The 15,200-nt window shown below is 33.0% G+C and overlaps 1 protein-coding gene across 1 annotated transcript; it reads right to left on the bottom strand.

The window, feature by feature from the left end:
- Nucleotides 1-2,402: 2,402 nt before the first annotated feature.
- Nucleotides 2,403-9,524, bottom strand: LOC124539199 (chitinase-3-like protein 1). The gene is made up of 8 exons (XM_047116497.1): nucleotides 9,455-9,524; nucleotides 7,684-7,866; nucleotides 7,112-7,212; nucleotides 6,253-6,518; nucleotides 4,451-4,611; nucleotides 3,604-3,758; nucleotides 2,983-3,412; nucleotides 2,403-2,603 (listed from the first exon to the last, which is right to left on the bottom strand). The coding sequence occupies exons 1-8, from the start codon at nucleotides 9,522-9,524 to the stop codon at nucleotides 2,404-2,406; spliced, it is 1,566 nt and encodes a 521-aa protein (XP_046972453.1). The 3' UTR covers nucleotide 2,403.
- Nucleotides 9,525-15,200: the final 5,676 nt, after the last annotated feature.

Raw genomic sequence — 15,200 nt, 5'->3', positions numbered from 1 at the left:
ACCCCTAAGAAAGAAATAAAGACATAGTCTATAAATGTAAAATCCTCGGTCGCCTCTAATATACAGGTAAAGCCGCGAGCAAATCTAGTACAAATTACTTTTAGGAATATATCATAAATAATACCTGAATAGGTAACCTCCTCCTTCCCTGAAGGTAAATAGTAAGAAACACAAGGAAAAGGAAATTGAAGCGAGGTGTATTTCTATTTACTTACAGTATATTTTAATACTCGAATACGTGTGACATATACACTCGTAGGTATAGCACGACACAACTTAGATGTAGCATCGTCAAAATTTTATTATATACTTTAAACAAAAGACTATTTCAAAACAAATTAACATGCACTAAAAAGTGAAAAAAATACGTTTTTAAAATATTTTTTTGTTTTCTTAAGTAAAATGAAATGAAAAATATTAGACTATGTAAAAGTCGATTTACGATTATATAATGTACTTACAATTATTGTTATATTTGGAGCCGGTGTCAGCCACGGGCATGCGCATCAACAATCAAAAGAAAGAAGCGATAAGAGTACCTTGATTGACACAGTATATTGCCGTATAAAAGGTAATTTGTATAAAATATATTTGTTAAAGTATTCTCGTATTATTTTTTGTTAGATACATATATATTTTGGCTTCTTAGCTAACAAACATAAAAAAATACAGACGAATTGATAACATGCTCCTTTTTGAAGTCGATTAAAAAACCCGCATATTTTCTATGGGTATTTTAGAGGTGAGCCTTGGTCCTTCGACGTATATTCGATTAACGTAAATTCTGACTTATACCTTTTCATTGAGATTAATAATATAATATTCAATAATGTCGCCGGCTTGCGAGAATGTTTTAACTTCCAAATATAAATTATACATTATATCTCTAAAGAAATTAGTAGCGGGATTACAATCAAAAGAAAACTTTTGGGTTGATTTAAAAATGAAATTATAACGCAAAACGACTCTACTGTAATTATTCATGCAAATGACCAAAGTTCTGAAGAATATGACGAGGAAAATTAAAGCGCCACATTGGAGCAGATTATAGATACCAATGTCATGAATTTATCTTTTTATAACTTTACATACAACAGTTAATACGACTTAAGAATTCACGATATAAGGATATCATGAAATATCAGGTTTTCATCAAATTATCATTTTTTAAACTGTTTTGTTAAGCGAATAGGCAAATAGCCCCGTTGATAATTGGTCACCAACGCCAAACAACATTGACGCTGTATGAAATTTTAAACATTTCTGATGTAACCAACGTGCCACCAACCTTGGGAATTGAGATGTTACGTCCCTCGTGCCTGTAGTTACATTCTCTAGCGCACTATTTAAATCGGAAGACAACAATACTGAGTGCTACAGTTTGGCGGTAGAATATCTGATGAATGGGAGGTACCCAAACTGTCTTTCTTTATTGCATCGTAAGAATTCAGTATGCAATAAACAATAAGAAAGAGATGAGAGATTCGCGGTTGCTATCTTTTCGTAAGGTTAAGTTGCGTATTTTTGAAGATCTAAGCATACATAGGGTTAGACAGCAGTACTTTGTTTTATACTAAGTCATGATATTGAATATAGGAATTAGATTTGGTTAACAGTAGTAGAAAATGTACAAGATGTACTTATAAAGAACGTGCATGGGAAGTCGTGTTTACTTTCAAATTATAAGACCGTACTTAGAGACTATTTTTGTTATTAGTAATATATTCAAAAATGTATATTTATTTAGTCTCCAATATACGATTCAAATTGTACAGCTTATCTGTGCTCGGTAGATAGCTATGCTAATTTAACGACACGTGCTATTTCAAAACGCTTAGCTGACTTTGTCGTTAATTCGGAATTGTAATGGTTAATTTAGAATAAAACGCAGAGTTAAGAGTATAAAAAATATAAGAACAAACTGTAGGAAAAATTGAAACTTTTTTTTGCTACAGTATACTATATGAAGTTCTTTTTATTTGATGTTTTTAAATATACTACAGATTGTCTTTATATACAAATACTTTTTCAGTAGACAATACAAACCGCTACGTCTCTGCATTGCATATACATTTGCATTTGAAATCTGTAATATCTTCATAACCTGCATATAAAACTTCCTCTTTGAATTATTCTATCTTAAAAAAAAAGTAGTTTTAAAGTAATTAAGGATATACAATTATTATGTACACACTAGGAAGTGATTTTGTACTAATCTTTGCATAGAGCACGAAGCAAGTTAATTCTCTTTTCAAGCTTCACTGATCGCAATATTATCGATAAAGGGTTTTTTCAAGATGTTATTTATACACATATTTAACTTTTCATAGTCAATGACTAACAAAATATTCAAAAAATAAAACCATTACAAAAATATTAGTAAATAACGTTTATTATTCGTGTTTACGTAAGATTGCAATCAACTTGATTTGGATAATTGCAGTACACGTTCTTCTGATCCCAGTAAAGATTCGCCGGACACTGAATAAGCTTTGCTTCAAAGTTATTGTAAAGATCTCGAATGCAGACGTAGAAAGATGTACAGTCTTTTGGGTTATTATAATATCCTTCTTCTTTACAAGCGAACACATTATCAGTTGGATCTGTAAATATGTAATATTTATAAGTAACATTATCATTAGATCGTATTAGGTCAGGCTTACTACAGATTATTTGTACTTAGCCTACTCGAGAACTTTTTAGAAATTAAAGCAACAATCAACAGATAAACAAATGCCTGTTCGGATATACCTTTTGTTGGTAAATATCTGGAGATGGCGGCAAGCCAAAGCAATTCATTATACCTCACGTTTAACCGCATCTCCTCTTCCATTGCTCTCTAGCACAATCGTATTAGTTCATTTGATTTTGGTGCTTATTAGAAAACTTCGGGTTTGGACAAATATTTGGCCTGTTTAACAATACAGCCGAAAGATAGGTTAGTTCGGAAAGTAATAAAAAACCAATTTGGATAAAAATTACCTATAGTAGTAGATGTTGGAGCAGGCGTAGTGCTCGTAGTAGATGATGTAGTTGAAGTAGATGTCGAGCTTGCAGTTGTAGATTCAGAAGTAGGTGCAACTGTTGTAGTTGTAGACACGGGTGTGGTAGTGGAAGTAGTTGAAGTAGGTTCAGTTGTTGTAGTTGTAGTTACGACAGATTTTCCTAAAGCTCGATTAATTGCTCTCAATAAGGGGAAATCTTCAGTATGGCATATTCCATGAAAATCATCAGTTTCGATGCTCCATATCATGACACCAGCGATGTTAAATTGTAAGGCATATTCAACTTTAGTAACTAATGAATTAGCATCGTCATAGGAAACCCAGTTTTTTCCTTGCACGGCATATGGTACTTTGGCTGACTTATCATAACGTTTCTCCCAGGATTCTGTACGAAGTTTTTGACAAATCTGCAAATTGTCAAAAATTCAGTATATTATTTCATTGCTAAAATAAAAAATATCAACAGAGTAAGATTAATAATTTCCACTTTAGAAAAAGTATACACATTCCTAAACAACAATTATGATTAGATATAATGTAAAGCTAAGACATAGGAAGGCTAATTATTTTAATTTGGGATCAATAAAAAGTAGCTTACTTCGTTATATCCAATTGTTCCACTTGTAGAAGTATACGGTCCAGCTAGACCAGGGCCGACAGCAGAAGCACCGACACCATTATTATCAGCACTTGCTAGTTGAAATGTGTGTCCATAAAATGGTAAGCCTAAAACTAATTTCTCCGGCGGACAACCTGTGTGATGGTCAAAACTTTATAAAATTCATTTACGTGCTATTTTACTTAAATGCATACTTCTGTAAACAGTACTATGTCATGTATTTTTTTTAATATAATCAAGGGGTTGTTATCTCAATTATTAACTGCTAAAATAGCAGACTTGTTTTTTTCGGAATCAAATTAATCGAAATTTTTAAGAAATTAATTTTGTTAAGTATAGAATCAACAATAAATTTGTTTTTGAATGATTTAATTCTTGTATTGTAGACAGACAATCCAAAATAGTTGGGTTCATACAATAAATAAAATGCCACAACGTACGATAATATAACCATCGATACTAAAGTAATCAATTTCAAGTACTTGGATTAAAGCACTAGAATCTATAAATTTTATGCTAATGTAAATGTATTGTTTTTATAACCAGCTGAAACTGTGACTTTACCTGCCAATAAATTTATAAAACCTTATATTACCCATAATATACAAACCTTCACCCCTTTCCCCCTTTAACACTCTCGGGGAGGGAATTAAGTATAGTATAGCGTAGCTTCTATTCGAGATATCCCCTAATTTCATATCAAATTTCATCTAAATGTTTTCAGCGGTTTAAGCGTCAAGAGGTAACGGACAGTTACTTTTCCTTCATAGCAAAATTTTTATTTAAAATTGTGCTGTGTATGCTTAGTATCCAATTCCGCACATACCTTGTTCTAGCCAATATTCCAGGGCAACATCAACGGTGTTGAGTTGATCTTTGTTGATATTTAAATCTCCTTCGCTTCTATGAAGAGGAGCATTGTGACCAGTTTTTGGATCCCAAGCGCCATACATATCATAAGTCATCACATTTACCAGATCTAAATATCTATAAAAGTAGAATTAAAATAATCATGTTGTGTATATAATTCTTATTTCAGATTTTATGACCTCGAAAATTATGACCTCAATTAACCTCAAACTATGAATATTTTTTAAGTCACAGATAGGCGGACTAGAAAATGATAAATGTCCAGATAGTAAATGTCCACCACTGCTCATAGAGGTTGGAACTGTACCAACCAAAAATGTTATATCTGTTGTGTTTGTAGTTACACAAGCTCATTTACTTTTCAAACCGGAACATAACAACACAAAGTATTTATCTTTAGCAGAAGAATATATGATGAGTGGGCGGTTTTTAACCAGACGGGCTTACATCATCTCCTGCCTCAATAGGCGCCGCAGGGATCACGGGGGGTTCCAGTACCCCGGGAATCCACCCTAGGTGTTGCCCGCATAGGCGGGCCGACCGTCAGGGCGTCACGGTAGCATGCGTAAGCGAACCCGTGGCGTCCGCCGAAAGACGGCGAGGGTACCGCTGGTTTTTTAGTGGGTAAACCCGGCGTACTTGGGCGTACTCGGCGTCCAGGGCTCCAGGGAGTTACCCCCCCCCCCACTTTCCATCACATGGGGGAAGCGCGTAATGCGTTTTTCCAGGGTAAAAAAAAGACGGGCTTGCACAAATCCTTCCAACCAAGTAAAGTACTAATTTAAAAACTATAAGTGCTGAGGTACAAATATTAAATTTGAATCAACGTTAATTTAAATCACATTGAAAGAGAATAAAAATATGCGCATATTTTAAACTGACTAAAATCAAATGGATTTTGATGGAAAAACTACATGACACGAATCTGAATTATGTCAGATAAGTGCCGTCATCACGTGAAGCTCCGTTGTGTAAAAAATTGATAGTAATTTTAGGAAAGTCATGATTGTAACTAGTTACTATTGTTGTAATGCATTTGTTTAGTGCACTTCTAGTATTGATTGTTGTGTTTATGAGTGTTTGTGAGCACTGTCTCGTTGGTTTAGTGGTTTGATTGTATTTTTTTTGCATATGGGTGACCTGATGGTAAGTGGTCACCACCGCCCATAAACAATGGCGCTGTAAGAAACATTAACCATTCCATTCATCGCTAATGCGTCACCCACTTTGGGAATTACGATGTTATGTCCCTTGAGCGTGTTGTTACACTGGTTCAAACTGGAATACAACAATACCAAGTACTGTAGTTTGGCGGTACAATATCTGATAAGTGTGTGGTACGTACCCAGACAGACTTACCAGAAGTCCTACTACCAAGTAAAAATATATTTTCGATGTTTTTATCAGGTGTCTTATAGTTATATAAATATTGTTACACCTGTTGGATGTTCTGAATAAATAAATGAGGCTTCAAAGACTGAGACTGAGGTCCTTGATTCGATCGTCTACACAAACCAGTTGACAGACAGATCGAAACAAAAAGTTTTCGGTCTATCTGTCAACAGAAGTGTGCAGTTGATAGTGTTTACACTTCCGTGTCTCTGAATTCTGTGTTGGATTTGCCGTCCCATTGGATAAAGGAATAGAGAGTGCATTTGAATTTGCATAGACTGTACTACAATAGGTATAATTACGTTGGTTAGTCGGATCGAAGGACATTGCTTTCACAGATATATAATATAAAAAAAAACAACTTACTGTACAATAGAAGGAATGTCATATGAAAGAGATGCCGAAGATTTAACAGATGAAACGGCCGCTGTCAATAATAGACCATACTTTTCGAATGCCTCGCGAAGTTCTTTTAGAAGTTGTGTAAAGTTATTTATGTCTGCTTGGCCATTGACTGAATCGCGTCGATTGGGGTACTCCCAATCGACATCTAAGCCATCGAAACCGTATTGAAGAACCATCGCCAACGCACTACTGACGAAGTTCTTTCTGAGAGTGGGATTCGCAGCCATCTAGTAACAAAAATTTACAGGTTAGAAATTCATCACTAATAGATGCTTGACACTAAACATTTTACAAGGAAACGCTTCTAACAGTCTTGTCTCAGTATACGCGGTTATGGTTTATAGCTATTTCCAATTATGATTTATAAGTACTTATTTTTAATTAAATTTATTATTCTTATATAAATAAAAGTTTAAGGAAGTTGAACTGAATTATAAAAGTAGCTTCTTCTTATTTAGTTTAGGTTATGTAGTAGTTACAGCCAGTAACTATAATTTTTAAAGTACTAGGCCCCTTAATGGGTTCCTTTCCTTTTAAGTAGACTTGTGGGCTTCCACCAGGCTTTTTCTAATATAGTTTGCTGGATGCACGTTTAGGAAATTTTGGCTAAGAATATTTTTCTGCACTGTTAAAATGCATTATGAACATAAATTAAGTTCACTCATAACCAGTACTGTCCAGTAATGATAGATTTGTTATTTAACAGCTTTTTTTTTTAAATATTAACATAGTAACAACAATTTCCAGTTAATTCTTATAATGCCTATTATGATTCTAGGCACTGAGCTTATTAAAACACTCTCGGCCTTCTTTTACTTACTACTGAATATTTAGCTGATGCTTCATTCCATCCTCCAACGGCTAATAGGGTTTTTAATTTAGAATTTTGCTGTTTAAGCGCATTAAATTTCCCAAGATTATCTGAAAAAAAAGAGTACAGTAAATTTCTTTTTTATTAAAATCACTAATAAATACTTCAGGGAGCCTAAGTTGTATAATTTTTATAATTTCAGACTCGTTCAAAGATTCATGCATCATTAACCAATACTAAGTATTTTTTTGAAAGCCCAGTGCCGATATCTATGGGTGCTGGTGACCTCCTGGTGTCTGCCTAAATATTTGAATTCTACGGCTTCTGTAGTCTCTTCTAAACATTATTTACTGTGTAACCTTTATTGAAGTAAGAATGTCACTCAATTAATATTAGGATGTACATAAATTCTATTGAACTTTTTTTGTTTTGTCTCTGAAATAAGAAATGAAAAAATGAAATAAAAATAAATAAATAATTGAAGCTGTAGACTATATCTTTCATTCTCATAATCATCTTTACTAAAAATAATTACCTCATATATTCCTTAATAAAAAAAGATCGTATGATCAATGGCTCACCTCGTCCCCAATTATCAGGATAATCCAGAAACGCGTCCAGCGATATGACTGTTCCTTGAGAATTGATCCCCACAAATGTGTATACGATATGCGTGCATAAGTCTGTGTTAATATTGCTGACATCGAATTTGCCCAGGCCATTTCTGTATGTCGCCCATGTTCCGTAGTAACATACAACAACTTCTGTAATACAATCGTTTCGTATTTTAAATCTTATATAAGTTATGATTTTTATTTATGTTATTCAAATTTAGAGATGGTAACACTGTGACATCTTTGTTGGCTGGATATAAAAAGCGGCGGGGCTCAGCGGACGAAAAAATGACGGGAAAGAAAAAACGAAAGGTTGGTCGGCGATCAGTATTCGGAGTTTAAGCGATTATCTAATAAATATAAAGGGAATTGAATGTACAACTTTGGAATTGTGACGATTAAGACTATTGTGTTAAAATAAAAGTATACCCAATCGAACTAAGTTTGGATTTTTTTTAAATATTAACAGCGTAAGCAAATTTTAGTAGCCGCAGAAAGACCACATTGGCGTGCATTTGGGTAAGCCCATGTCCAGCAGTGGACAAACTTGGTTTGCTGATGGTGATGAAGCTAATTTTTGTTCCAGTTTTTGTTTTATTTGGAAGATCTCTAGGCGTAGATGTACCGAAAATTAAAGAGGATTCTTGTTTGCAATTTATTGAATTATTACTGTTTATTAAATCATTAATTTTAGAGGAGGACCTAAAATTACTGACCGATTATTTAAAGGTTTTATCAGTTTTTTAATAAAATTAAATCAAAGAAAACCTGTCATTGATTTTGAAATGCCTAAAAATCTTTTGAATAAACGCGAACTTTCGCGGGCGACCTAATAGTAATGATAATAATCATAATTATAAAAGCTTAAATATTGGACATACCTTGTTCTTTTGTTCAATGCTCCAATATTTATTTTTTAGAATCAAATTGTAAATTAAAAAAATAATGTCTATCTAATACTGTTTATGAAGTAGACAATTTCAATATTATCTTAGTCTTTTAAATATCTAATGCTCGAAAAAAGGCCTGTTATCCCCTTAGCGAGAAAAATTTAAACTCATTCCATCACACTGTTCGAATGCGACCAAACATAATGCTGCCAAGCATAAAGTTTTTTGTTGATTTAAACACACATTTAGTATCCAAATCCACCTTATGAACATCATTCGTTATACGTGCAGTGCGTATCTTCTTCTTAACAGAAGATAATTTAATTAAGCAGCACTAAAAGTTTTCGGGGCGTTTTTTGTTAAAAAAAAAACTATTTTGCATCATGAATAGAACATGTATCATATTAGATTTTAAGTTAACATGGTTATTTTTATTATTAAAGTTATTAATTTCGGGTTATTTAGCATGATTTTATTTTTATATTGTTTCGTGAACAAGACATAATATTTAGTTAATACTTTAATCGTGAACAAGACGTTCGTAGATAATGTCGACATATCGTGCTTCACTAAATAAAAATAAAAAACATGGTAAATATCCCGAAATTAATAACTTTAGTAATGTAACATATACCCAATTATTGGAAATGGTGGTATTATACAAAAACGTAAATTATTGAATACAGTAAATGTAAATAGTACTAAAACAATCCTCCAATTATTTTATTTAAATTCATATTAAGAACAAATAAAATAAAATAAAAATTAATGTTGACGTAACATAAATAATAAATAAAGAGTAGAGAAACTCTTTACGTTTAATATAAAATAAAATAAAAAACACTTACTGTCCGCTGTTACTGTAATATATTTATTAAGAAAACTTGCGCAAAGCACAAATAAAAATAATTTATTCATTTTTTAAATAATTTTCTAAGTTAAAATTTAATTAATTTTGCACGTTATTTACTTGATTCGAAATAAAACACAATAACAATAATAGACGTTATAAGCATTTTCTTATCTTTAATTTGTTAATATGAAGAGTAATCCTTGAATGATAAGATTATCATCACGTATCACAAAGAACTGTTAAGCAATAACCGCCGCAATAGTCTAGTGGATGTTTAAATAAATAAATAAATAAATATGAGAGACAACATCACATACGTTACTCTGATACCGATGTAAGTAGCTAGAGCACTTGTGTTATGGGAAATCAGAAGCAACGACGGTACCACAAACACCCAGACCCAATAAAACATAGAAAAATAATAATAATCTACATCGACTCAGCCGGGAATCGAACCCAGGACCTCGGTGGCGTACCCATGAAAACCGGTGTACACATCACTCGACCACGGAGGTCGTCACCGAGATCGTGTTTATATAAGATACAAGCAGATACAAGACCTTAGTTTAAATCCTAGTTTCAATGTTAATAAATAGTCAGGAACAGCCCATGGATTTACGTAAAGTCACTTGAATTATATCTGAACCGGTGGTAATACTATTCACAATAGATAAGTCTACTTGAATTTTATAATATAAAACTAATTGATATTGTACCTACACCATAAATATGTATTACAAATAATCTCCACTAGATTCCGGGTTTCTGGAAGAGATCTCTTGTTAGAGATAAGTTATCCATTTGTACACATTTTTCATTTATATAATTTTCTGTATACTCTGTTGGTACATAAATAAATAAATAATAAGTAACAGTATGGCTTCTTTCTCTTTCGATTACTCAACTCCTTATGGTTTTTAATCATGATTGACGTTTGTAGTCCTATGTTAACGTATGAATAATATCAAATCAAAATAAACTTTATTCAAGTAGGTTTTTACAAGCACTTTTGAATCGTCATTTTACAATCAAGTGAAGCTACGACCGGTTCGGAAAGTAGATTCTACCGAGAAGAACCGGCAAGAAACTCAGTAGTTACTCTTTGTCAACATTTAAAAAATACAAAGTCATGTTAGTTAAATACAATTATTTAAATTAATATATCCTAATTGGAAGTCAACAGGTATTAAGTCCACATTTTTATCATGTATAAAATGTTGTATCGAATAATATGCCTTTTTTAAACATGTATTTTTTATAAACGATTTGAATTTACGAAACGACAATAAAAATGTCAATGAAACATAATGTTGTCTTAAATTTTCGCGATTATTACACATTTAAATAAAACTAGTTATAATGGATTTGAATCGCGTATATTAATTATTTATGACATACCGACGTTTCGAGCACTTTACATCGTTCGTGGTCACGGGTAGACTACCCGTTACGTCGGGATGTCAAAAATAATTAATATGCGCGATTCAAATCCGTTATAACTATTTATAACGGATGAATCGCGTATATTAATTATTTTTAAACATCCCGACGTTTCGAGCACTTTGCAGTGTTCGTGGTCACGGGCAGACTGAATTAAAAATAATTAATATACGCGATTCATCCGTTATAAATAGTTTTATTTAAATGTGTAATCATCGCGAAAATTTAAGACAACATTATGTAAACCAGTACGGACTGGAAACATCAAATCAAATTCGTCCGTTATAACTAGTTTTATTTCAATGGAACATCTAAATGAGAAAATTTACAGAAGTAGATTCTTAGCAGCATCTTTTACTGTAATTCTAGATTTAACGTTCAGCTACGACAGGTTTGAGATGAGGATTCCATTAAGAAGAATCGGTATAAAAACTCAATATCTACTTTTATTCATCACAGGACATATAAATAACTTAATGGTATTGACATAAAAGTATACATTTAAGGGTTTTATGTCTGAATAAATAGAAGCTTCTAGAAGAAGCGTTCACAGAGACCACACTATGTTATTAATATTAGAATATTAGAATGTAATACAAGTGTATCAAAACTAGGTAACAGCCTTGGTCATTTTAGGTTCGCCACGGTAGCATGCGTTTTTTAGTTGGTAAGCCCGGCGTACTTGGGCGTACTCGGCGTCCAGGGCTCCGGAGAGTCCCACATACCCACCCACTTTTATCACGTGGGGGAAGTGCGTAATGCGTTTTTGCAGCGAGAAAAAAAATTATGGTCACTTTAGCTTGAGTGGGGTTGTACTCAAATTTTAAATACTTAATTAGATCGCCTAAAACAAATATGTCACATAGGCTTTTCTTTTTTCACTGAAAATAACAAATATTAAACTGGTTTGAACTGGATACAAATTCGAAACCTCGGAGAGATTCATACGATACGCTAGGCAAATATATTATATACAGTAGTATATCTAGGATTAAATGTATTAACTGAGTATAATGTCGCGGCGTTTACACAATCATATATATTAGAGAGCCATTTCCATTCAACAGGCTATTGTAAATTTTATCTTTTTGCGCAGGAATACTCATGGCAATGGATTCAAAAGCATAATTTCTTTCTTATTTCGATATTAATCCGACATTAATGAAGCAATCTGGAACTCAACCAACGGGTATCGGTTTACCTTCCAAAAGAAAAATGTGCCTAATTTAAACTACGAGCTGTTAGAAAAATTTGGATCACATGTCTGTATGATGATGATATTTATATTCATAGTTGCCAATCTTTTGCTATTCTAAATCTGAAACATCAGTTAATGCCTTGGGATTCAAACCGTCGTAAATCATGATGTAGAGAAGCATAATACAAAATGGCGGCCTAATTTTTTAGTCATCATGCTTCTTTCTGCCGCTTCTCTACGCTCCAAGGAGTGTGCATGCGCTGTGTAATACATAATTTGTTTTAATAAATTACAATAATAATGAGAAAATTTGTATTGTTATGATCCCGTTTTGACGGGTGAGTGAGCCAGTGTAAAAGGCGCAAGGGAAATAAAAAGTCAGCATCCAATTTTTTTAATAATCGTTAGAATTACTTACGGAGGCAATGTTTATCGAAGTACACCTATCATATATAGATTATTCAATATTTATAAATCGGTTTTCTGAAATCAAAAAATACTTCAATAACCAACAATTTCGATGTCACCTCTCAAAGAAAATTGATTTTGGGGTCGCGTAATAGAGCTATTATGTAAGGACTTATAACTCGCAGCAAAATACAATCTTGAAATATCTAAAAATGTGAAATGACATTAATATACATACGTATTCTTGTAACGTCTCAACTTAAGCTGGTGTGAACGAAGTGAGTCCCTTCAGTTAGTTGTTAAGCAAATGATAAAAACAAAAAGATAGACCCTTTTGTGACTTTTGTTGTAAATGTTTTATGTCAAGTGTCATTCAACCCACTTTCACAACTATGAGTGAGGGAGTAGTGTAGTGTATCTTATACATAAACAGCGTAAGTTGAAATTTGTTCCAGTGATATAGTGCACATAAAAATCGGTTATGGTCCCATTTTGAAGACCTCCAGCCGTTGATGTGTAGAAAATTGAAGAGGATTCTTGAATGCGATTTAAGAAATTGTTACAATGCTCTTTGCGTTGAAAGATAGCCACATGTCAACACAAAGAGCGATGAAATCAGCTGTTGAATACCTTATTTACTAACACTAATCGGTTCCCGCGACATTTTTCGATTTTTTGGAATTTAAAAGCTATTTAATTTCAATGTAATCTGCATGTCACTCGTAAAGCAAAAGGCACCAAAATGATAAAAAAAATTTAATGTCAAATAGATCACATTAGTTACGATGGAATTGTAGTTTGTCCATATCAATTTACTTTAATTTTGTTTATGATTTTTTATACAGACTTAGCACCGAAATCAAATCAGCCTGTACCTCTTTTCTCCCATCTAAAATTAAAGACCTAACCTGTGGTACCTAACAGACAGACTTGCATAAAGCCGTACCATCAAGTGGCACCTTAACCCATTCCTGCCTGAAAATTTCCAAAGTTGAAAACTTGGTGTTGTAATAAAAAACTTCGGGCACATCACATTCGTTGCCGAATATAAGAATTTCGGAATTGCAGTTTTGCATCATTACAAGTTCAAAGCGAATGTGCCAAGAGTCGTTTTTATTAACGACAGGACATTGTCGGCGCCGACCCAGTAGCAATGACATTTTATCTCCACTCTTACAAAACACACGACACGATTGCATCTTTGTTATATACATAAACTATTAGTCGCCGTCGGCTTCCCTCGCGTTTATAGGTGTTGGTTGTCATGTGACAGGCAAAATGTCCATTCTTGGAGTTTGTTTAATACCAAATTTTATCAAATTTCGTTCAACGGTTCGGTCGTGAAAGAGCGACAGACAAGCAGAGATACATTCACATTTTTTTATGACAATGATGGCAAACGATCACGAGGCTCACCTAATGGATTATGGAAATAATGGAATGGACTAAAGTGACTAACGCCGCCCACGGACATCCACGCAACGCTGGGGGGCTTGCAGGTGCGTTGCCGGCCTATAAGAAAGGAGTACGCTCGTTTCTTGAAGATTCCCATGTCATATCGGTTCGGAAAAATCACCAGCGAAAGCTGGTTCCACAAAGTGGTTGTGTGAGGAAGAAAATGTCTAAGAAATCGCGCTGTTGTGGATTTTCGGACATCAAGGTGGTGCGGGTCAAACTTCGAATTTTGACGAGATGTCCGAAGGAAATTAAATGAACATTCACATTTATAATATTAATATATGTTTAGACGAATTTTCCTCAATGGCGTCTAATGTTGATTAATCCAATTACAGGAAAATATGGATGTCATGACTTGCCTATCAATTAGGAAACGCAACACAATAAATAAATATGACATAATATATTTTTCACTGACTTGAAAAATAAGTAGTTATCAGTTCGACATGTATGTATGTGTATTGTCAGAATCGAATTATATTTGAGTATGATGATCCATTTAGGTTTCCAAACACGTGTGCTTACATTGTAAGTGTATGTTTGTATGTTCGTCCACAAATTTCTCGAAAATTAAAAGTGATGACTTTTATGATATATTTATATATCAAATTATGACATTTATATATAAAAGTTATCATATATATTTATATGATTACTTTTAGTTTAAGTTAGCAACTTAGGGAACAGTGTGTGTAAACTACACAGTGATATACTTTTTTTTGTACACTTGATGTTTCCAGATTTAAAGGCAGTTTATTTTTTTTATAAAATATTTATATGTAATAGATACGATTGCGCAAATAGGCTGTAGTCACCACTATACATATATATTGACACCGATACCGATACCCTGCCTTACTACCCTTTAAACCTAGGAAATCAACAGTATTGAGTTGATTCATATTATATATTAATATCTCATAAGTGAGTGTACCCAGATGAGCCTGCACTGTACAATAATAAATATATTTACTTGTAAATACAATCAATTATTTGCTTTAATTATAATAAGTACTTTCTTATTAATAAACATGTCCTTGTCTAACTTAACCAGTTACGTTTATTACGTATTCGAAACATCTAGTAAAGATATTCTACATAAAATTATTTTAATTTCGGAAGTATTCAAATGTCAGTAATGTGTATTGAAGATATTATATTGATGATGTTATGACGTCATAATATTTTAATCTAATCAAGGAGTTGTTAGGTATTTAAGAGCTTTCATTTATATTAC

This window comes from Vanessa cardui, chromosome 22, assembly GCF_905220365.1.
Source record: "Vanessa cardui chromosome 22, ilVanCard2.1, whole genome shotgun sequence".
NCBI lineage: Eukaryota > Metazoa > Arthropoda > Insecta > Lepidoptera > Nymphalidae > Vanessa > Vanessa cardui.
This window is presented reverse-complemented; position numbering and strand designations above follow the sequence as displayed.

Excerpts from the sequence above, each read along its gene's own strand:
- LOC124539199 (XM_047116497.1), bottom strand. The coding sequence starts at position 9,524 with ATGAATAAATTATTTTTATTTGTGCTTTGCGCAAGTTTTCTTAATAAA. Across the intron at positions 6,519-7,111 it reads CATCAGCTAAATATTCAGTA|ATGGCTGCGAATCCCACTCT; the intron begins GTAAGTAAAAGA and ends TTTTGTTACTAG. Across the intron at positions 3,413-3,603 it reads GAACAATTGGATATAACGAA|ATTTGTCAAAAACTTCGTAC; the intron begins GTAAGCTACTTT and ends GACAATTTGCAG.